At 43.9% G+C, this 25,055-nt stretch overlaps 1 protein-coding gene across 1 annotated transcript in view; it reads right to left on the bottom strand.

Annotated features, from left to right (window-relative positions):
• Nucleotides 1-9,254: 9,254 nt before the first annotated feature.
• The window catches only part of LOC126101041 (transient receptor potential channel pyrexia-like), a 272,305-nt gene continuing 256,504 nt past the window's right edge, over nucleotides 9,255-25,055 (bottom strand). The window contains exons 13-14 of the mRNA XM_049911705.1: nucleotides 23,312-23,752; nucleotides 9,255-9,734 (exon numbers count right to left, since the gene is read on the bottom strand). Coding sequence (XP_049767662.1) covers nucleotides 9,686-9,734; nucleotides 23,312-23,752 — 490 coding nt within the window. The 3' untranslated portion in view covers nucleotides 9,255-9,685. The remainder of the gene's footprint in view (nucleotides 9,735-23,311; nucleotides 23,753-25,055) is intronic.

Genomic DNA, 25,055 nt, shown 5'->3' with positions numbered 1-25,055 from the left:
ATTCAAATTACTGAAAAGTTTAGTAGGTAGTCATTTGAGAAAAAGTAGACGTATGGTGCTTACGATATCTCAGATTACTCTGAACTGAGGCCTAAGGTCTACGTCAGGTGCCATAGAATTACGTTTACTTCTAAGGAAGGAACTGTAGAACCCGTTCATTGGTTATGTTAACACTACTTTTTATTATCCGTTAATGATTTCATATGTCTTGAGACCCATCTGCGGAAGAAGCTCAGTTAGGACGCTACATAAAAATGTAGCACGTATAATATTTGTTAATACTGACATTTTGCTGCAGTTCCTCTCCCATTAATACACCATAACTGATAGTGTTCCATAACCCATTATGGAAGAACTTACCATATTAACTGTTAGGACGAATATATTTCGAACTTCAGGATTTACGACAGTACTTTATGTTCATTTTGGGCAACGGCCTTGCCGCAGTGAATACACCGGTTCCCGTTAGATCACCGAAGCTAAGCGCTGTCGGGCGTGGCCGGCACTTGGATGGGTGACCATCCAGCCGCCATGCGCTGTTGGCATTTTTCGTCGTGCACTCAGCCTCGTGAAGCAAACTGAGGAGCTACTCGACCGAATCGTAGCGACTCCGGTCAAAGAAAACGATCATATCGACCGGGAGAGCGGTGCGCTGGGCACACGCCCCTCCTAACCGCATCCTCAACTGAGGATGACACGGCGGTCGGATGGTCCCAATGGTCCGCTTGTGGCCTGAAGACGTAGTGCTTTATGTTCATATTAACATACTAGGCACGTCTGAGTAACGTATCAGCGATGTAATTCTTATTGGTCCTCCATTTTATGAATTCTGACTGTTTTACCAGTTACTAATCGATATTTTGTTACAAAAAATCATTCTTGTCATATTATATGGTGCATAATACGATTGATGGTAATTCATATACATCTAACCTTCATTTAGCACAGATACTTGAACGTCTTAAGTGTGAAGAATAAACTGATTTAGTACATTAGCAGAAACATCACGTGCGTTAACACAAATTCTTTTTAATTAAGTTTATTTTTTTAAATTCCAGATAACATCTAGCAGCCCAGTATCGAGACTCCCTAATTTCACTTTATAAAAATTAAGTATGGTCAAAGATAAAATCTGTGACTGACAAATACTTTAATTGGCAGTAAAACAGCAAGCGAAAGTTAGCTTCATCCTTACCTTTTGCACTCCAGATTATAAAACTGCTAGTAAACTCTTCCCTTGCCTCCGTGATTATTGTCGCAAAAGTACCTATAGGTAAAAGTACAGTTGGCGTCTGAGAAATATGCCTGTGATGGGTGAGACGGGAAGCGGGTAAACATTCTTTCCCCTCGCTCCCCGCTTCACCGCAGCTGCCATTTGCCTGTTATAAATGCCGTTACAAAAATATTACCTTACTATCAGACATCATTGTCAGTCTTATGTTTAACTGTTCGCCGTTCATGGTCTCCCAATTCCTTTCATTTTTTGTGTACGGCACCAGTTCCAAAGACAAGAAGTCTAGTTAAATATGCATGCACATATCACCTCCCCACTGCGACCAAGAAACGGACGAGAGAACCTTGTAACTTGACCATACTACAAATGAAAACGTTGTTTTGTACGGCAGGCAACCACAGCCAAACCTCGTACTGGCTGTTTGAATGATTTTTATTAAATCTGCGACCGGTTTCGCACCACTTATCGGTGTATCCTCAGGCAGTATACGCTATTTATAACATAGTAACGTTTAAAATTGCCCTGTAGCCACTCCCCACCATTCACGTCCAATATTGCCTGAATAAGCACCGATAAATGGTGCGAAACCGGTCGCAGATTTAATAAAAGTCATTCATACAGCCAGTGCGGAATTTCTTTGAAAAAATGAAAACGTGCATGGTGATGAAAAATCTTATTTCAGTAGTCTCATACACAATATGAGTGTTAGTAAATTATTTCTACAGCAGCTACTGAAACCATGAACACACACGTAGATAGTTTGACAGATATTATTCTGGAAGTATCAATCCACTCAGTCGCTCGAATCTCTTCAAATCAGTCAAATTTACAATGTTGATGTAACTGCATTCAGGAAGACGATTTACAAGAAGGAATTTATCAAGTAAAACAAATATCTACAGGATATAATATGAAAATATCTTCTAATAACTCTAAGTTAATGTAAGTGGATGGCGTTTTGTAGGAATTATTCATGGAGAACTAATATAGTAGTTTATGAAAAACAATTGAACAAGCAATATATAAGTAGGTTGAATGTGCCATAGAGTAACAGTACGAAGAAGCTGTGCCGATTAAGATGAACAGATTTGATAGTATCTGCAGAAAAAATACGAGGGGCTTTCAATAAGTAGGCAAAACATTTTTTTTCTCGGTCAATTTCGGTTGAAAAAAATGCGGAATTTGTTATCGGACATCGTGGAACATTCCTGCTTCAGACCATATAGTTTCCTGAAGTTCCGATGGATGGCGGTGATATACGCAGCTTTCAAAATGGCGTCTGTAACGGGCATGCATTCCAAGCAGAGAACCGTCATGGAGTTCCTTTTGGCGGATAACCGGCGCATCGCAGATTTTCACAGGCGCTTGTAGAATGTCTACGGAGACTTCGCACTTGGCAGTGAACAAAAGCACGACGAGTCGTTGGCGAAGCGCCTGTCATCATCGCAACAAGGCCGCGCATACCAGTTCGATCTCCCGCGTGCCGTCCTACCGCACGCAGTTGTGACTCCTGCAGCATTGGAACGTGCGGACAGTCTCATTTTAGGTGGCAGATGGGTTACAACTAAATCCCTCGCTATGCAACTGGACGTCCCTGTCGGTAGTACTGACACACTCATCCACCATTTGGGATTCTCAAATGTGTGTTCCCACTGGGTTCCTAGCTAGGTGGTTAGAGTCCTTCCTCGGGCATGGGTGTGTGTGTCGTCCCTAGCGTACGTTATTTTAAGGTAGATTAAGTAGTTTAAGTAGTGTGTAAACTTAGGGACTGCTTACATCAGTAGTTTGGTCCCATAAGGCCTTACCACAAATTTCCAATTTTTCTTCTACAGCAAAATATCCATTACGTATGCAGGATGCTCAGCACTGGCGAGGAGAAAGCGGCAAGTACCATAAGCTGATTTCCCAGAAACTTCGCTCAGTGGAAGAGCAGCCAAACTAAGCTAACACTTGTCTCGGCTTTTCTGCAGATACTCGAACGTTTCTGAGAAAGTCCGTTAAAGTTTTCGACGTAATTTAGATTAGCGGGCGCTTAGTTCAGCCCAGCAGGTGGCACAGCAGTTAGTACCTCGGCCTTACGGGGTCCCGGGTTCGATTCCCGGCGGGGTCAGGAATTTTCACCTGCCTCGAGATGACTGGGTGTTTGTGTTGTCCTCCTCATTTCATCATCATCCAGGGAAGTGGCGAAATTGGACTGAGTGATAACCACGCAGTTGAGCGCCCCACAAACCAAACATCATCATCATCATCATCACCTCGGCCTTATAGTTTTGCGTCCCATATCCGAAACCCGATTATTGTTTTTATCTATTTTACTTTATTTTTCCATTTATCAACCCAGGTTCGTATAAAGTTTTTATCAAGTTAGGGGATGCAAGGACTTTATATTAATTGTAAAATTAAAATTGGGTTTCACAATAAATGTCATACATTTATTATATAATATATGTGTGTTTGATACAATGTTTTTAAATTATCATATTCTTATATTTCATTCTTAATTCTCATATTTTATTCTTACGTTTATTCTTATGAAAGATTTGGTGCATTCTTTTGAGTGATAACGATCGTAGAAACATTCGAAATATAGAAATTCCGAAAAGCATGAGCATCGCTTGAAGGCATGTTTGACACAGCGGCATTTCTTCGTATGGATCTCACTCGAGGAAGAAATGTTAACACTGCTGAAGATTTCACGTGTTCCCAATAATTTCGTGACAAACTTCGTATAGCGGTTCACTTTTCCCAAAACTGGCACTTGCAACTGATTGTGGTTCAAGACACACAACAGGAATTTCACCGAAAACAATTTCAAATCATTTTTCCATTCTTCTTTTCATTTTTTTAAAGTCGTTCACCAAAACATACAATTAGTAGACAGGTAAGGACAACGATATTTCAATATACACTGGAAAACATTTGTGTGGTAATCTGCTATGGAAATGGGTAGATAAATGAAAAACAAAACTAAAAATTATAATCTGTTTTCGAACACGGTGTGCAGAAGAATAAATGCGCGACGCTAGCTGCTGTGTCACCGAATCTGTCGAACTATTACTCGGTAAAAGGCACACAAAGTTCCTCGAAAAGTTTAAACGTCGTTTTCTCAGAAACGGTGAAGTATAAGCCGACACACGAGTTCCACAGAACAAAGTTTCTGGAAAATCGCATTCTTTAAACCTACGTTTTAACTGTTGCATTGAGAGAGGAACATGAGTTACTTTTACATTCATTTCAACTGTCTCTAAATAGCCAAGCGCGACTGAACGTGTTATCTATTTCCATCTTTCATGTCTTTAGTGCACTACAGGGAAGTCAAAATACAACTTGCCCGTAAAATCGTAATGTATGGATACATGGCCGTTATTAACTTCACTTAAAACTTCCAGGATGACTGGCCGTGGTCGATATGTAAAACTTTCCCCTAACGTTTCGTCTAGGCTGCAGAACGTATCCTCAGACGTGAACATATCGACCGTGGCCTGTCAGCCTGGAATTTTAAGTGAACTGACAAGTAAAATATTTATAAGGATGGCACACAAATAACTTATGTTACTGAACGGGAGAAGTTCTCATCACAGGAAATGCTGGAAATCATGATTCTGAAGAATAGTCGGTTGTGCGTTCGCGCATGCTCTGATCCTCGAGTACTTCGCTGTGCCATTGTCTTTGAGTGAATGAGAGGAGCAGACGTGTTTCGTGACAGTTTGAATGCAACATAAAATGGTACTCAGGACAGAACAGCGCACGTTCATCGTCGAGTGTTATGCGAAGCACAAACAGAGGAGAAGGTGTGCGGATCTGTTTGCGCAAGAGTTTAAGACTGAACTGCTTTCGCAAAATCTCCATCAAAGTCAGCAATGCAAAGCTTAGCTACAAAATAGTGCGTAATTGGCTCTGTAACGGATAAACGCCGTAACTATCCGATATGACTTCGAAGACCAGAAAAAGGTTGCTCGAGTGAAAGAAGGACTGGAATAGAGTCCGACGAAATCTCAACACCATATAATTGTGTAGATGGGAATCAAGAGATCGTCGTGTCGAAGTACAGGGTGATTCAAAAAGAATACCACAACTTTAGGAATTTAAAACTCTGCAACGACAAAAGGCAGAGCTAAGCACTATCTGTCGGCGAATTAAGGGAGCTATAAAGTTTCATTTAGTTGTACATTTGTTCGCTTGAGGCGCTGTTGACTAGGCGTCAGCGTCAGTTGATGCTAAGATGGCGACCGCTCAACAGAAAGCTTTTTGTGTTATTGAGTACGGCAGAAGTGAATCGACGACAGTTGTTCAGCGTGCATTTCGAACGAAGTATGCTGTTAAACCTCCTGATAGGTGGTGTATTAAACGTTGGCATAAACAGTTTACAGAGAATGGGTGTTTGTGCAAAGGAAAAAGTTCTGGACGGCCGAGAACGAGTGATGAAAATGTAGCACGCATCCAGCAAGCATTTGTTCGCAGCCCAGGAAAATCGACTCGCAGAGCTAGCAGAGAGGTGCAAATTCCACAATCAACTGTATGGAGAGTCCTACGAAAAAGGTTAGTTATGAAACCTGAACGTCAACTACCCGAGGCGATGGATCGGCCGCCAGGCAGCCCGTGACAGAGCACTTAATCACTGGCCTCCAAGAAGCCCTGATCTTACCCCCTGCGATTTTTTCTTATGGGGGTATGTTAAGGATATGGTGTTTCGGCCACCTCTCCCAGCCACCATTGATGATTTGAAACGAGAAATAACAGCAGCTATCCAAACTGTTACGCCTGATATGCTACAGAGAGTGTGGAACGAGTTGGAGTATCGGGTTGATATTGCTCGTGTGTCTGGAGGGGGCCATATTGAACATCTCTGAACTTGTTTTTGAGTGAAAAAAAATCTTTTTAAATACTCTTTGTAATGATGTCTAACAGAAGGTTATATTATGTTTCTTTCATTAAATACACATTTTTAAAGTTGTGGTATTCTTTTTGAATCGCCCTGTATTATCGAAAAGGACCTGCATATCCATCCATACAAATTTACTCTTATGCTTGAGTTAGGGCATGCAAACGAACTACCGCGTGCTGAGTTTTGACGGTGGTTTTTGAGTAAAGCGAAATTAGGACTTTTGGATCCTCAGTTTTTCATTTCTTCAGATGAGGCCTGGTACAGTCTACTAGGGCATGTGAACACACGGAACTTGTGCCCTATCTTTGAAGAGCCGTTGCATACCTCAAGTTTGGTGCGCATTGTCAGCCATGCCTCGAGAGCATGATGTGTCTGGCGAGAAGAAGTCAATCGGCAGGGGCAGTGCAATTCCCTCGCCACCTCGATCGCCTGATTCCTCTGCCTGTGATTTTTACCTGTGGGTCAGATTGAAAGGTCAAGTGTATTTTATAATCCTCAGCCACTGGAAGAGCTACATCAGAACAATTACAGTGCTACTGTTGGTATCCTTCAGGCAGAGTTGCTGCACATGTCTCACAGTTTGATAAATAGAACACAGCGCTGCGTCGGCGTCAACGGTAAACGTTTCCATCGTCTTCTGTGATTTCCCTAGCGAGGGTCAATCTCGCGCCAGTCTTATTATATATACTATCCGGGTCAATTTAATTTTGTCCATCCTGTACCTGAGAATGAAGAATCACACTTCCAACAGGCTGGCGTCACCGACACGAAGAGCTCTTGGATTCCGAGGACAAGGGATACGGACGTAAAGTGCACTGTAGTTTTCGCGACTGATGGACTTACGTCAACGAGGAACTCCAAAGTGTGTCTTGCGCCGTAGAAGCTCACAGCACAGTCAGTAAGGTTTTGGGCAGAAATTGAAAGTTATGTGGATCTGACACAGGAACCTGTAACACCATAGCTCTAATACTCTACTGATTTATTTTGCTTTTGTTTCATTTAACGTTACATCGTTGAGCTTCTGTAAATATTGTTTGATTTAATCGATAACACAGAATTGTATACTAATTTCTTTGTACAAACTTCGAGTCATGGTCTGATTCTATGTAATGTAGAATATCTGTACTTTAAATGCTTTGTCCCATTTGGAGGGAACAAAACTTACTGTATATGATTGTAATTTTATGTGAATAATTTTTTGTAGAAGTGTCAATATGTGAAAATGTTCTGTTTTATTTAATGTGTTTGTTTGCTGTTATGTAAATTGCTGATCCTCACTTAGGGTTCTTAGTTAGTTTGTATGTAAATGGTGTAGTGGTTCCCCTCGGGAACTGAACTGTGTAGCGCGCGCAAATTGTGGTTGGCCTATGTAGAAAAGGTGGAACTGATAGTCAGTCGGGGACGAGCTACGAGTCGGGGACGAGCTACGAGTCCGTGCACTGCCATGTAACAGATGCATATTGTGCTGGTTCCGAGAGAGGCTTTTCCTGCCGCTTTCCAATGCCTCAGAAGAATGGATAAATAGCTGGAAATATTCTGGGATTGGTATCAATCATCGCCACCAAGAAATGACAGAGTCCAGCAATTCTACCTGCAATTCCACCTAACAACATGCAGTTGCCACCACATTGCGCAATCATTACATCGGAATACTACAATGATGTACAGTGAAGGATCAGCTTAATGGATGTGTTAGTGTGCTCAAATATAAGGTAATTTGTATCTGAATTTATGTACCTACCTTGATTTTTCTCCTCATCATAACACCTCTCAGGTTCCTCTCCTTTTGAGCTAAAGTGATATCCGAGTGTCCCTAATGAAAGAACATTTATGACCAATGTTATGCTAATTAATGCCTCTTGAACTTAGTAAAAAGAAAGTTAAAGTTAATGTGGCACGAGAGTGAGTTAAAGTAAATGTTGTTTGCTGAAAATATTCCTATTAAAACTGCTTATTAAAGTGCTGTTGCCAACTTCAAAATTAAAAGTTCTTAAGACTGAGACTTACAAAGTAAATGATCACATTGTTGTCTGTTGTAAATTCTAAAAGGTGAGTCAGTTTCTTGCAATTTTGTCAACATTGTGTTTCGCTGTAGTAAAAGGGGGAAACTGCAATAGTAGAAAACTATATGTTCATGATTGCTAAGTGTTTGTCTCTCTTGTGTATTGGAAGTGCATATTAATAGTATAACAAGATACACAGTTTGTCTATTGTATTAATGAGCGGTAACAAGTAACGGAAAAACCACTAATTAGTAAAACCATAATTTCTTTAAGCCCTGAAAGTAATAGTGTGTTTCGCTATCTCTTATATTTTTGCAAATAGTTTGTGCTGCTCCAGTTGTTAGCTTCAATCTTACCGTAAACATATGTATGTGTCAGAGTTCACTGCACTTGCGTGTGACAAAGTATAGGTTGTGTTTATCCATTAAAGTTACTAATAACTATTTTCTTGAACGAGAATGTTAATCATTCTCTTGCCTAGTTAGGCTGGCGACCGTTTTCTTTATCAGTTAAACAGTGCAGATAGGCAAAATTTTGTTTGTTACTGTTCAAATATTTACGTGATTCTGACTTTCATTTCCGATAAGCCACCTCCGTTAGGAACAACACGGTCAACCTAGCAAAATTCCTCTCAGAGGGTAACACTGTTCTGTTGCTTTATACCATTATTAATCCAACAAAATAATTCGGTTTTATAAATTGCCTTCGGTTTTGAGGTTATGGTATAACAGTAGCAAACAGGAGTGTTATAAACCTCTTTGACACAAGTGTCCGAAAGCTGATGTTACTCATTTTCAGCAAATGTGAAAGCCAAATTCAACTGATATGCATATATAATTTTCGTATAAATTTTGCAGTATAATGTTTACAGGTCTCTTTTTTATGGAAATGTGTGCATACAACTTTGTGACACAGTCTGTACTTCAAAAAGCTATTGCGAAGTTGCCAGCAGCACTGTGTGTAGTTTCGAGAAACTTTTGCTATAGCGCAAATTTTGAACTCTGGGTACAATGAACACCACACATTTTAATAAAAAAATCGCATCATTATTCTGAGTGCTACCATTTACTATTTACATTGTCTTATAGGGAAAAAAGCGTTAGTTTCTAGAATACTGCTTCACAAAACAAAGTACATTGATACTGCAGTCCATATATTACTTTCAATCTCATGTGCGTAAACATGGCTACACATTCCTGTACGTTTATTTACAAAGCTGCATACTAATATATTCTGGCGTAACGTCTCGAGTGTTCACACTTGCTATCGCAAGATTGTAAAAACTATCCTGACGCACAAACTCTTTCAAACGCCAAACAAAACATAACTAATAGCTATCTATTTTAAAAACCTAATTCACTTTTCTCTGCCTTTCATATTTATTCAAAGGTTTTCCTCTCGGCTGACTCATAATTTTAGGACTATTCTCAACAATCAACAAACAACAACACCAGGATGTGATGCATGCTTCCTTGGAAGCGCTGTCGATGAATGTTTGAGCCGTCATGGTCGAGTCCCAACAGGCTGAAAAGATGACCTGCCGTTCTGCCGTTCTCGTGCAGCCTATACCCTCATGGACGGATGATGCGTGATCCGAGCAGACCGCCTCAACCTGTAGAAGATACAAGAAAGGAAGGGTAGCAGAGTTAGGACACCATCATTTACATGTCTAATCCAATAACGACATAACATCAGGCGTTCTTCAAGCTTATCACTTTACTATCTTAAAGTAATATAATATCGTCTCAGGAAGAAACAGGTCATCAAATACAGCACATCCCGCTTTACTTATATTTTAGCAATTTATTTGTGTGGGTATCGCGTTCCTCGGTGGTTTCGTGTCAGGTGTGTTTAAGAGTAATTACCTCGTGTACCTGACTGTAATGTTTGCTTGCATACTCCAGTGTCACATTTATGTTTTTGTTGTTGGTGGTGATGAGGAGGAAAGGAAGACGGTTACATTCGTTGTAGGCACATCAATTACTTCTCTCGAATAGCAGCTACGGGATGTGCGCCTTGACAACTTTTATTTAAAGGACGGACCACCTTAGTTTCACATGCCACCACTTAGTGAGACAATTTGGCGAAGGTTGGAATTTAATACAGAACATTGGCGTAAAGTCTGGTGACCGAATATTTTCGAAATCACTATTCTTCCCCTTTCTGGCAAAATATTGACATCGAACAATTTTGCTTATCAGGAGTTGAAATGGCTAAGGCCGAAATGGGACGCTACATTACGATCGTGTGTTACTAATCACTTTTTATCTGTTTTAATGATAATTCTACAGGAAAACTTTAATACGAAACATTTACGTTCAAGAAACTACACATCTCACTGCACAAAGACGACATAGTATGAGCCAAACGTTGCTAGTTGCATCTCCAGTAAACATCGTCCTACGATGAAAGTGACTCTCGTCGATACATCACGGAATTTCAAGGCAGGCACCCGGTTGGAAGACCGAGAAGATTTCGTCATCGTCCTCTCCTAAATATTTTGTATATCTGATGCTCTGCAAATATGGAAGAAATCGAGGAAGATCCTTGTGCCTCAGGAATCGATAAAAACTGCACAAAAGGTTATTTATTCTCAATGAGCCTTGAACGATGACTGTATTTTCACAAATTTTAGTACTGAATTATTTTCGCGTGTCTTAAATAGCTAGCACACTGCAAAGACATTTTCTGTAACTAACTATCGATAATTACATAACTGTGTTTGTCCAGGCTCAGTATGAGGTTTGCAAGATGCTCTTTGAAGAGCCGAATCACGCGAGGCAATTAGAGTCGAACGCGGCACGTGGCTTGTAGGAAGACTTGAGTTTTGAATGCACAAAGCATATAGCATATTCTAGTGTGTGGCTGGACTTGTGCACCCTCAGAAAGAGTATTCGCCTGCATCAAGATTTTAATTTAGTAGTTAGTTCATCTATTTTCCATGCAGTATGTCTTTAAAAATTTTTGTGAAGCCTAATTTCCAGGGCTTGTTTGATAGTATCCCTTTGATACCGTAAAATATGTTGCTTACAGTTCGCAGTTCTGTATCTGTGTCCGGTGGGGAACAATCTGCGTTTCAGGAGTGCAGCTGACGCAAATCCTTGTAGCACCCAGAGGACTTGCATTTTTTTGCCCGGTTGACGCTTGGCAAAGTGTATCATCTATCATCGGTGCACGACGCGTTACTGTACTGTAGTTATGCTCATCGATTCACTCAGACAGTGCAACATTCCATCATCGCTCCAGAAATGTGTCAGAACGGTTTAACGAACAACACGGTAACATAAAAGTGGTTCTCTGGTTCTCTCTCTCCACTCCCCCCCCCTCCCCACCCCCACCCTCCCTCACACTCCTCCTCGCGCCGGCCCTCGAGCTTGTTTGAACTACTGAGCACGTCTGCCAAGACACCGAGGCAAGACTTGAGCACCATGGAATCGGCACCGACCAATTTGTGTGAATTGTAGGTGGATCGGTATGGCTGCCCAACGCTTTCGTTGTCTCGTTGAGCCCATGATACAGTGGGTCACTCCATCGTCCGTCGCAAATGAGGTGCCAACTAGTACTATGTATGTTTCTAATTCATTTCCTCAAGGATATATAGGGGGGTAGGTATAACGTTTCTTGATCGTGAAAAAATAAAGTCACGCAATTCAATGTTCAAGTACGTGTTTGGAGTCCTGATACACACTGAAAAACTACGCCCCACCGTATCGTAGCGTAGCACACCGCAGGAAGGGCAAAAAAAAAAAAAAAAAAAAAAAAAAAAAAAAAAAAAAAAAAAAATGGTGCGTAAAATATTGTGCGGTAGTTCGTTACCCGTATTTAACGCGAAAAGCATTGCAACGATCCATGCTGCTTTTGTGGAAGTTTACGATAAAAATGCACTTCATATGACATAGTGGTTAGTTGCCGCAGACGCTTTCAGCGGGGCCAAACGACTTTCTGGTGATGGATAACCGGCGTATCACAATCGGTGTGATAACATTGCGAAAATCATTCATGGTTCAGTTTTCAACTTCTTGCACGACACGATAGAGGTCACCAGCCACTGGATTTCGCCATTGTTTACACCCATTCGGGAAGTCTTCCGCACTAGGTAACAACGGAAAGGTTCCCACTATTTATCTCCAATCCAGCTGACCTGTTTAGCAAGGTGATCATAATGGACAGGTTCTGCGTGTATCTGTCTGATCGCGAGGCAAAGAAGCAAACAAACTTGTGGATTCACCACTGCCGGGAAAGCCGAAGACTCAACTATCATCATGCAAGGTGATGCTGAATGGAGTAACTGTTGTGCTATCAGCGCACGGCCGTAAGGAGCAAACCATCACCGTCATCTCCTGACGAGTTTACTGTAGGCCGTCAGGGTGAAACGTCGCGGAAAGTTGTCCAATCTTTCACGACAACACCCCGGCCAATTCAACACATGACACAGTCCTTTGCGCTGTCAACCGTCTCTCCGCCAGAATCTACTGACATGGCACACACTGACTCCTTCCTCTTTCCTCGGCGTGGTAGTGAATTTAAGAAAGATAGCAATGTGATTTTCGAGGTCGGACATTCCATTTTGTATTGCGAGTTAATACATTATTGTTGCTTCTCTCACCCTAGCTTCCAAAGTCCGCTACCTTTCCAATGTTCCGCCTGAAAATTCCTCTCTGACACAGCTCTTCTCACTCCTTCTTCCAATGTTCTTTAGGAACATGCTCTTCTTCTATTAGTCGGAATCAACTCAGACATTTCCTTGGGCCATTTATTCTCTTACAAACAACGTACAAGACCATACAGTTTCAATCGTTCTGCTTCGATTGTATACGTCATAGTGGTGCGCAGGCGCACTCTCTTACGTATGTCTTCATTTTTAATTTTACCCACTGCGTGAGCCCACGCACGAATCATGATGTACTGAATAGAAATAGGGAGACAAGAAATTTGTGGCACCGTTTCAGTGAAAGAATGGATCGGATGATAGGACACATTCTGAGACATCAAGGTATCAGTAATTTAGTATTGTGGGCAGTGTGGGCGGAAAAATAGTATACAGAGACCAAGAGATGAACAAAGTAATAGGATTCAGAAGGACATAGGTTGCAATAGTTGTACGGAGGTGAAGAGGCTTGCACAGGATAGAGTAGCGGCTACCCCGCGTAGTCTTGGCGCTTTGCCGTAGTTCGCACGGCTCCCGCCGTCGGAGGTTCGAGTCCCCCCTCGGGCATGGATGTGTGTGTGTGTGTGTGTGTGTGTGTGTGTGTGTGTTGTCGTTAGTGTAAGTTAGTTTAAGTTAGATTAAGTAGCGTGTAAGCCTAGGGACCGATGATCTCAGCAGCTTGGTCCCACAGGAACTTAGCAAATATTTTTCCATGGAGAGGTGCAACAAACCTGTCTTCAGACTGAAGACCGCAACACCAGCAATTCTTTCAGTTATTTCTCATGTTTTTGCTCCTTGTGATGCTATACTTCCTAAAATAGTTAAAATATCCTAATCCTCGTTTTTTATCTAACATGCATTCTCCAAAAAACTCGATTTAATTATTTGGTTCCTTGTCTACCTTGGCGAACTTCGTTCTTAATTTCACTTTTACCGCATTCTCTCTGTTAATTGTGACTCCTAAATATTTATAAGAGCCCACAAATCTTACTGCCCCGAAATCTCCTCCAGTAACGAAATATTCCGTTTCCTCTAAACTGATCAGTAAACCATATTTCTGATAATGAAATTACAATGAAATCCAGAGCCTACAGGCGTTGATAAATATCAACGGGGACAGTTGAAAATGTGTGCCCCGACAGGGACTCGAACTTGGGATCTCCTAGTCAATCTACCGATTCCCGTAAGATCATTGGCCGGTAAGTATTATCTATATTCTTCGAGAGCTGCAAATCACCAATGGTATCTGTTCTTTCGGACATGTCTCAAAGAACAGATATCATCTTCATATAGATAATGCTTTCCCGCCAATGATCTTCTTCAGTGCAGATGCACTCACATTGCTCAAACTCTTACGGGAATCGGAAGATTGACTTCCGCGAGTAATGAGTATAGTGGTCAGAGGGACTACAAATGTAGTGTGTGGACAGTAAGTTGGGGATGTGTGCCAGAGATAAATCCCTGCAGTCACACTATCCTCTGTGTCCTTGGCGGCTCAGACGGATAGAGCATCTGCCATGTAAGCAGGAGATCCTGGGTTCGAATTCCGGTCAGGGCACACATTTTCAACTGTCCCCGTTGATATTTATCAACGCCTGTAGGCAGCTAAAGGTCTGGATTTCATTGTAATTTCATCCTTCGAGAGCTGTAAGATCACCAATGGTATCTGTTCTTTCTGATATTCTCTGTTCAAGTTTCTAACCACGTAGTTCGTGTCATCCTCTGCAAAAATGACTTGGTCATCAGCAGAATGCAAGGAGAAGAGCTTATTATTGACAGATACACCCATCTGCTGAATAGCCCAAATGCATAATTTAAAAATTAAGGTCTCAGCCAAATCACCTTTTGTGAGAATGTGTAGTACTGAGCCGCGCAGGACTAGCCAAGCGGTCTTGGGCGCTGCGGTCATGGACTGTGCGGCTGGTCCCGGCGGAGGTTCGAGTCCTCCCTCGGGAATGGGTGTGTGTGTTTGCCTTAGGATAATTTAGATTAAGTAGTGTGTATGCTTAGGGACTGATGACCTTAGCAGTTAAGTCCCATAAGATTTCACACACATTTGAACATTTTTGTGTAGTACTGAAGGCTGATTATACAGAGAAAATTAATGCCTTAGGCAGTTCCCCTTATTATGGACTGTATTTTATTTTCCAGATTTTACGTTTTATTGGGACGCTGCAGCTAGCAGAAGTAATTTGCTGCATTAACCAGCATCGCACCAAACATCACTGACTGAGTAGCTTTTCTTCAAGCAGGCATTGGTAAAGGATATACCATACGCCACAGTAGTGGGTCAGTGGAATGAGGAGATGAGCAAGCAATGAAAAAGAATCTTGCCTGACGATCTATAGAATGGGTATCCTCCGATATTCAGGCCGGAAATATAAGATTTTTCTTTAATAAATATTAATTATTAAGATTCACCTTTGGTGTAACAAATGCTAGGAGGAGCCTAACTGTCGTTAAAGCTTTGATACTACAATTCTGCTACGCAGTAAATCCGTTAAATCTGGAAATCTGGAAACAAAAGAAATAGCTACGAAGTTTTACGAAGTATGCGTGAGGTTCATGTTGCTCGCAAATCTCGTCAGTTCTCTGTACTAAAGTTCTTAAGCATGCTCTCGATTTTTGCTAATTTTTTGATGAATTGTTTCAATTGTTTAATTGTAAACTGTTTTATGCTTTTCATTGAGAAATGCACCGTAATGGCATCCAGGGATTTATTTCAAATTAGTCTTTACCCCATGGCTTCATCTGCATATGTGTATGCTGCATATAATGCACACTTCTCTTCCTCCCCCAGTCTTGGACTATCTCCTCCTCCACGCTCTCTGCCAATCACCTCCTCACCTCCCTGTCAGTTCAGTTCACCTGCTCCTCACACACCCTCTAGCCATCTCTTTGTCCACCCTCTGTTCCTATCTTCTTCTTCTCGTTTCAACCTATGTCATGGTCCGTCCCCTTTCTCTGCCTAAGTCTCATTCCCCACCTTCTGTCCTCTCCTCCTCCCTTCTCTCTGCACATCACATCGCTCCCTCTCCCGGTCCATCACGTCCTGCCCTCACCCACTCAGTCTCTTGTTCCACCTTCTGCTCTGTCCATCTCAACCTTCCCCCAGGAATCCCTACCCACTCATGCAGCCTCCGCAAAAGAGGACAATAAAGCAGGCTGATACTATTCCCATAACACACCTTTCATGCAGCACAGTCAGTATGTCAAGAGCCTGAAAACTGTTTTTTGTCCATAATATATGGGCTGCCACGCTAAGCAGAACGATAAAGCAGGCTGATACTAATCCAACACAACATACCTGACACGCAGGGTAGTGTACGTGTCGGGAGCTGTAAAACGGTTTCTTGCCCTTGTCATGCAGGCTGCCCTGCTAAGCAGGTCGATAAGGCAGGTCAATACTATGCAGTGCAAGTTACACACCATGGGCTACAGAAGGGGGAGCTAGGAGGTTATAAACCCCACGGAGCTGATATTTGTGAGACTTGCTGTTTCTGCGCCAAATTTGGCAGAGCCTAAACCTGCATAAGTGCACACTGCTTTATACAGGTTGTTTCACAATTCGTTTTACACACTTCTAGAAGTTGTAGAGGAGACATGCTACATCAGTTTTTACATACGATCCCCGTGCCAGAAACGTCATCCAACGACGCTACACAGCATCGAAGTTATAGGCGCCGGCACCTGTAAATGTATCTATATATACAGGGCGATTCCGTGATGAAGTTACAAACTTTCTAGGATGATGGAGAAGGATAAATGTGTCAATTTGAGGTAAAGATCTCTGTATCGAAAACGAAAGAGTCGGAAGTTATAAGCGAAAACTATTCCAATATCTCTGACAGTGGAATAGATGTACTGGTACCGTTGTTTCCGAGATTGTAGGATAGGCAACTATCAAAGGTTGTAGTATGGGCCAAAACAAGGAAAAAAGTTCCTAGTAAACATGGGCTCTAAAATGCATACCTTAAGAGCTATGAGCACTTGTTCAACACAGAAAATGTGTTTTGCAGTAGCAAAGATGAACAACTGCTCATAGCTCCTCAGGTATGCATTTATACCCTTTTATAAGCCCTCGTCGCTAGTTTTGTAAAGGCCTTGTCGTTGCTGCTGTGAAGGTCGAGTTGCCACTACTGTTACGGTAGGCCGCCGAGTTTGTGAGTTCGTGAAACGGCTTCTGATGCAGTACACTGCTAAGATAATTTCTCCCTGCCACTATTACACAGCTATGCTCCAGGGCCAGGTAACAGGATAGGGGAACGAAGGTTCTGCAACACTCCAACAACTTAGTAACGAAGTTACACACATGAGTTAAAAACGTCTACTTTTCGTATCTTTGCGACAAGCTGAATAATGAAGTATGCAACACTGCTTGTAGTATAATACAAAAAAGCATCTCAATGGCTAAGTGTAAAGAATCGTAGGTAAACTTCACAGTACATAGCAAATGCAATTTACATCAACTGTCTGTTCACTCCCAAGAGCTCGCTAAACGACGTTCCCTGCTAAGTCAGCCCTGAACGATGATCTATAACCAAATTCGTGAGAGCTGCTCTTCTGTCTTTCGAGTAGGCTTCTGACCGTTATCGTCCGGTCATTGGTGGATTGTACTCGGCCGGCAGTTGGCTGAGGCAAAGTCGATATCTTCATCCTCAGTGCTGCCTTGGCGCTGGTGGAACTGGCGGAAGTAGCGAGTCTCCGAACACTGACAACAGCTCGCATCTTTGAGCCTGTGATGTTTTCGCCCTGGCCCTGTCTCGTTCGGACGACACAGCATAACCCATGTTTACTGGACTTTTTTCCTTGATTTGGTCCGTACTATCACCGTTGAAAGTTTCCTACCCATCAATCTTCCCTCTGTCAGAGGCATCAGAACGGTTTTAGCTTTAGGTTTCGACTCGTTCGTTCCGGTATTCCGGTTCAGGGACCCTAAGTCACATTGATACCTTTATCCTTCTCCATCATCCTAGAAAATTTGTAACATCACCACAAAACCATCCCGGATCATACATTTACAGGCGCCGGCACATGTAACTTTGACTCTGGGTAGCGTCGTCGTATAACGTTTCCGGATATGGGTTCCCATCTAACCTTCATTTATTAAATCCCCGCTACAACTTCTAGAAGTGTGTACCATAAACTGTTCAAAAATGGTTCAAATGGCTCTGAGCACTATGCGACTTAACTTCTGAGGTCATCAGTCGCCTAGAACTTAGAACTAATTAACCCTAACTAACCTAAGGACATCCCACACATCCATGCCCGAGGCAGGATTCGAACCTACGACCGTAGCGGTCGCTCTGTTCCAGACTGTAGCGCCTAGAACCGCACGGCCATTCCGGCCGGCCCATAAACTGTGAAACACCCTGCATATACAGGGTGTTACAAAAAGGTGCGGCCAAACTTTCAGGAAACATTCCTCACTCACAAATAAAGGAAAGATGTTATGTTGACATGTGTCCGGAAACGCTTAATTTCCATGTTACAGCTCATTTTAGTTTCGTCAGTATGTACTGTACGTCCTCGATTCACCGCCAGTTGGCCCAATTGAAGGAAGGTAATGTTGACGTCGGTGCTTGTGTTGACATGCGACTCATTGCTCTCCAGTACTAGCATCAAGCATATCAGTACGTAGCATCAACAGGTTAGTCTTCATCACAAACGTAGTTTTGCAGTCAGTGCAATGTTTACAAATGCGGAGTTGGCAGATGCCCATTTGATGTATGGATTAGCACGGGGCAATAGCCGTGGCGCGGTACGTTTGTATCGAGACAGATTTCCAGAACGAAGGTGTCCCGACAGGAAGACGTTCGAGGCAATTGATCGGCGTCTTAGGGAGCACGGAACATTCCAGCCTATGACTCGCGACTGGGGAAGACGTAGAACGACGAGGACACCTGCAATGGACGAGGCAATTCTTCGTGCAGTTGACGATAACCCTAATGTCAGCGTCAGAGAAGTTGCTGCTGCACAAGGTAATGTTGACCACGTCACTGTATGGAGAGTGCTACGGGAGAACCAGTTGTTTCCGTACCATGTATAGTGTGTGCAGGCACTATCAGCAGCTGATTGGCCTCCACGGGTACACTTCTGCGAATGGTTCATCCAACAATGTGTCAATCCTCATTTCAGTGCAAATGATCTCTTCACGGATGAGGCTTCATTCCAACGTGATCAAATTGTAAATTTTCACAATCAACATGTGTGGGGTGACGAGAATCCGCACGCAATTGTGCACGTCATCAACAATGATTTTCTGTGAACGTTTGGGCAGGAATTGTTGGTGATGTCTTGATTGGGCCACATGTTCTTCCACCTACGCTCAGTGGAGCACGTTATCATGATTTCATACGGGATACTCTACCTGTGCTGCTAGAACATGTGCCTTTACAAGTCCAGCACAACATGTGGTTCATGCACGATGGAGCTCCTGCACATTTCAGTCGAAGTGTCCGTACGCTTCTCAACAACAGATTCGGTGACCGATGGATTGGTAGAGGCGAACCAATTCCATGGCCTCCACGCTCTCCTGACCTCAACCCTCATGACTTTCATGTATGGGAGTATTTGAAAGCTCTTGTCTACGCAACCCCGGTACCAAATGTAGAGACTCTTCGTGCTCGTATTGTGGACGGCTGTGATACAATACACCATTCTCCAGGGCTGCATCAGCGCATCAGGGATTCCATGCGACGGAGGGTGGATGCATGTATCCTCGCCTACGGAGGACATTTTGAACATTTCCTGTAACAAAGTGTTTGAAGTCACGCTGGTACGTTCTGTTGCTGTGTGTTTCCATTCCATGATTAATGTGATTTGAAGAGAAGTAATAAAATGAGCTCTAACATGGAAAGTAAGCGTTTCCGGACACATGTCCACGTAACATATTTTCTTTCTTTGTGTGTGAAGAATGTTTCCTGAAAGTTTGGCCGTACTTTTTTGTAACACCCTGTATAGGTTGTCGCAGAAATATTGCGATAAACTTCGATTGGTTGTAGAGAGTGCCTTGAGGAAAAAATCGAGGATAGTAACCGATCTCAGGAAACGTCATTCAAACACTACAGAGTATCAAAATTACAGGCATTGGCGCCTGACACTATGCCATCCCTTTAATAGCAAACGTGACTTTGTACACTGATGGCGCATAGGCAGAAGTTCTCGCAATGTTGTTTGTTACTCAGTTGTCGTGACTGATTGTCACGACCGCCAGAGCAGAAGAGGGATCTACGTGCTGCATCGATAGGCCTTTTCTCTATAAATGTGATGCTTCAGTGTACGATGGATTTGGACACGGGTTTCCGCCCACAGTTTAATTTGCTCCTGGAACCATCTAAAATCTCTCATGTTTGTGGGTGTAGAGTATAAAAATAAATTGCACATGGAAACCCATGTTCAAAAACGGCATTGGACAAGGCCACAGAGAATCACATTTGTAGGACACAAGACCTGTCAGCGTAGCAGGTAGTTCCATCTTCTCCACTGGGGATTGTGGCAATCAGTCACGATCACTGAATAACGAACAACACAGGTCTATTGCTAGAAGTTCCGCCTGCAGTCCGTCAGCATAAGAAGTCACGTTTTCTGCCGAAGTTCGGGTGGCGACAGAAAGGGCATCTGGTCACCCCTTAAAATTAACCATGCCAAATCCGTACTTAACGCTGCCGACCCTACGCATAATGCGGGATAAAGGCAGTAGCAAAAGAAAGGAAGAAACTTGACTTCTTAAGTAATAGAACCCAGTACGTTGTCCTCGATGGTGAGTGTTCATCGAAGGTGAGGGTATCATCTGGAGTGCCCCAGGGAAGTGTTGTTTTCTATCTACATAAATGATCTTTTGGATAGGGTGGATAGCAATGTGCGGCTGTTTGCTGATGATGCTGTGTCGTCGTTGAGTGAGTGTAGGAGGATACAAGATGACTTGGACAGGATTTGTGATTGGTGTAAAGAATAGCAGCTAACTCTAAATATAGATAAATGTAAATTAATGCAGATGAATAGGAAAAGAATCCCGTAATGTTTGAATACTCCATTAGCAGTGTAGCGCTTGACACAGTCACGTCGGTTAAATATTTGAGCGTAAAATTGCAGAGCGATATGAAGTGGGACAAGCATGTAAGGACAGTTGTGGGGAAGGCGGATAGTCGCCTTCGGTTCATTGGTAGAATTTTGGGAAGATGTGGTTCATCTGCAAAGGAGACCGCTTATAAAACACTAATACGACCTATTCCTGAGTACTGGCTGGCTCTGAGCACTATGGGACTTAACATTTGTGGTCATCAGTCCCCTAGGACTTAGAACTACTTAAACCTAACTAACATAAGGACATGACACACATCCATGCCTGAGGTAGGATTCGAACCTGCGACCGTAGCGGTCACGCGGTTCCAGACTGAAGCGCCTAGAACCGCACGGCCCCACCGGCCGACTCTTGAGTACTTCTCGAGTGTTTGGGATCCCTATCAGGTCGGATTGAGGGAGGACATAGAAGCAATTCAGAGGCGGGATGCTAGATTTGTTACTGGTGGGTTTGATCATCACGCGAGTGTTACGGAAATGCTTTAGGAACTCGGGTGGGAGGCTCTAGAGGAAAGGAGGCGTTCTTTTTGTGAATCGCTACTGAGGAAATTTAGAGCACCAGCATTTGAGGCTGACTGCAGTACAATTTTACTGCCGCCAACTTACATTTCGCGGAAAGACCACAAAGATAAGACAAGAGGGATCAGGGGTCGTACAGAGGCATATAGGCAGTCATTTTTCCCTCGTTCTGATTGGGAGTGGAATAGGGAGAGAAGATGCTAGTTGTGGTACGAGGTACCCTCCGCCACGCACCGTCAGGTGAATTTCGGAGGGAAAAAAAAGTAAAGGAAAGTGAACAGACTGTATAGCACGTGAGAATTCGAGTTACTTGGCGCCACTGCTTGTCTTCGGGTTTGTTTTCCCAGCTGCGTATGTGGACTTAAGCCGTCGGCACACGGACCGTGCATCCGAACGTTGAGCGTTGAGCGTGCCGAGTTTCTGACGTCATAGCGTGGAATAGCACGTTCGGGAGTCTTTCCGAACGTGCAGGGCAATATCTGGCATGTCAGATATTCTGAGCGTGCATCTGAGCGTTGACCAATGAGATGGCACAACGCCACATACGTCACAAGCACGCTGTCTCCCTTCAGTACCGAGCGAGGTGGCGCAGTGGTTAGCACACTGGACTCGCATTCGGGAGGACGACGGTTCAATCCCGTCTCCGGCCATCCTGATTTAGGTTTTCCGTGATTTCCCTAAATCGCTTCAGGCAAATGCCGGGATGGTTCCTTTGAAAGGGCACGGCCGATTTCCTTCCCCATCCTTCCCTCACCCGAGCTTGCGCTCCGTCTCTAATGACCTCGTTGTCGACGGGACGTTAAACACTAATATCCTCCTCCTCCTCCTCCTCCTCCCTTCAGTACAGAGATGTGAGGCGCCATATTGGCATTCATTTCAAGCCTATATGTATATTTGCCGCTTCCGAGCACCAGCAAATTGAGAATCACTGTAAAACCCGTCGTTAACTGTGTGATTCGTTCCAATAAAATAATGAGAAACATCATATGTGGTAAAAGAATTATTGTAACTTGCGTATAATGAGAGTAGGCTAATTGAAGGCAGTGACACACTGAAGATCCATCCAAAACGTATTGTTCTTGGTACAATTTGTTATAATTAAATTTCAATTACTAACATATCTATAATTAAGGTTTTCAGCAAGGGGTAAGATAACATGGTTATATATAAACGCGGTGATGTTGATTTAGCGTAATGAGTAGTGTCACTGACTTCTGAAGAGTTTTGTGGTGGAGCAGTGGTTCCCGTCTTGACTCTTCCAAATTTTCTTTCGTAACATTCGTGTTTTTATTAGGTTCTGATGCTTTATTATTAGTTTAATATAAGCATATACTATAATATCTGATGTTATGTAAAGATAAGTTCACCTTTTTTTGAGGGGTGACTTTGCTGGATTGGCTTAATCTACAGGACAGTTTCCGCTACTTGTATAAAGATAGTTTGCTCCTTTTTCTTTTACGCCGGGTAATTCACATGTTACAAAGATTCTGCTACTGCGTAGGAACAGTGACCAAGTAAGACTGATCTTGGGGTTTTACTAAAATGCGGGAATGATGAAATAATGTCTATCTTATGCGGAAAAGTATTCCAAATCCGTAATGCACTGTTTGTAATGGAACTTTTATAAGCCTGACTCCTTATTAACTGGACATGGTACTTTCATTTTCGTGGACGATAGAGAAATGTGCGTTTTAATAGAGCTAGCGTGGGAATTTTACGCTCGACGGTTGAGTAAAGAGTGTGATTACGAACTAGAAGCATCCATCAACAGCCGCTGGAGTGCGTTGCGATCGCGTATACCACGTTGGGACCCAAGTACCGTATGCACAAGTCATATCGTTCCTGAGCGTCCAGCAGCACGTTGAACTTGGCACGCTCAACGTTAACGTTCGACAGCACGGTCCGTCTGCCGGCGGCTGTAGGCCTGGACGGTGGCTCACCTCCTTAGAATGCCCTGCGCGTCCTGGCCGTCGGAGTAGCGGTGGCGGACGGGCGGCGCCAGCAGCACGTTGGGCACGCTGAAGCGGCCCAGGTCCAGCACGGGCGCGGTCGAGGCCCTCTGCACGGAGCGGCGCGCGTCCGCCGGCGCCGACGCCAGGTGGCCGAGCGGGTCGTGGCCCAGCGCCATGTCCTCGGCCGCCTCCAGGCACTCCGCGTCGCCCTCGAGGCGCGCCCGCAGCTCGGCGACGTCGCGCCGCAGCGCCACCAGCAGCGCCAGCACCTGCTGCTGCTCTCCACCCCCGCCGTCCCCGCAGGCTGGCGCCGCCCCCGCCCCCGCCCCAGCAGCACTGGCCGCAGGCGTGGGCAGCACCTCCTCCTCTGCATCGGTTATCTCGTCCTCACTGTCCTCGATCCGCTGCTGCGTCAGTCCCCGGTGGTACCTGCAACGCCACGACGAGCAAACTTTCACCATTTCGCTGGAATACGTAGGCCACCTGCGACACTGGGTCTTTACCTGGAAAGATTACTTCTGAGGGGGTAAATGTACACTACTGGCCATTAAAATTGCTACACCACGAAGATGACACGCTACAGACGCTAAAATTTAACCGACAGGAAGAAGATGCTGTGATATGCAAATGATTAGCTTTTCAGAGCATTCACACACGGCTGGCGCCGGTGGCGACACCTACAACGTGCTGACATGAGGAAAGTTTCCAACCGATTTCGCTTACACAAACAGCAGTTGACCGGCGTTGCCTGGTGAAATGTTGTTGTGATGCCTCGTGTGAGGAGGAGAAATGCGTACAATTACGTTTCCGACTTTCATAAAGGTCGGATTGTAGCCTATCGCGATTGCGGTTTATCGTATCGCGACATTGCTGATCGCGTTGGTCGAGATCCAATGACTGTTAGCAGAATATTGAATCGTTGGGTTCAGGAGGGTAATGCGGAACGCCGTGCTGGATCCCAACGGCCTCGTATCACTAGCAGTCGAGACGTCAAGCATCTTATCCGCATGGCTATAACGGATCGTACAGCCACCTCTCGATCCCTGAGTCAACAGATGGGGACGTTTGCAATACAACAACCATCTGCACGAACAGTCCGACGACGTTTGCAGCAGCATGGAGTATCAGCTCGGAGGCCGTGGCTGCCGTTACCCTTGACGCTGCATCACCGACAGCAGCGCCTGCAATGGTGTACTCAATGACGTACCTGGGTGCACGAATGGCAAAACGTTTTCTTTTCTGATGAATACAGGTTCTGTTTACAGCATCGTGATGGTCGCATCCGTGTTTGGCTACATCGCGGTGAACACACATTCGAAGCGTGTATTCATCATCCCTATACTGGCGTATCACCCGGCGTGATGGAATGGGGTGCCATTGGTTACACGTCTCGGTCACCTCTTGTTCTCATTCACGGCACTTTGAACAGTGAACGTTACATTTCAAATTTGTTACGCCCCGTGGCTCTACCCTTCATTCGACCCCTGCCAAACCCTACATTTCAGCAGGATAATGGACGACCGCATGTTGCAGGTCCTGTACAGGCCTTTCTGGATACAGAAAATGTTCGACTGCTGCCCTGGCCAGCACATTCTCCAGATCTCTCACCAACTGAAAACGTCTGGTCAATGGTGGCTGAGCAACTGGCTCGTCACAATACGCCAGTCACTACTCTTGATGAACTGTGGTATCGTGTTGAAGCTGCATGGCAAGCTGCACCTGTACACGCCGT

The sequence above is a fragment of the Schistocerca cancellata genome, chromosome 9 (genome assembly GCF_023864275.1).
Source record: "Schistocerca cancellata isolate TAMUIC-IGC-003103 chromosome 9, iqSchCanc2.1, whole genome shotgun sequence".
Lineage (NCBI taxonomy): Eukaryota > Metazoa > Arthropoda > Insecta > Orthoptera > Acrididae > Schistocerca > Schistocerca cancellata.
This window is presented reverse-complemented; position numbering and strand designations above follow the sequence as displayed.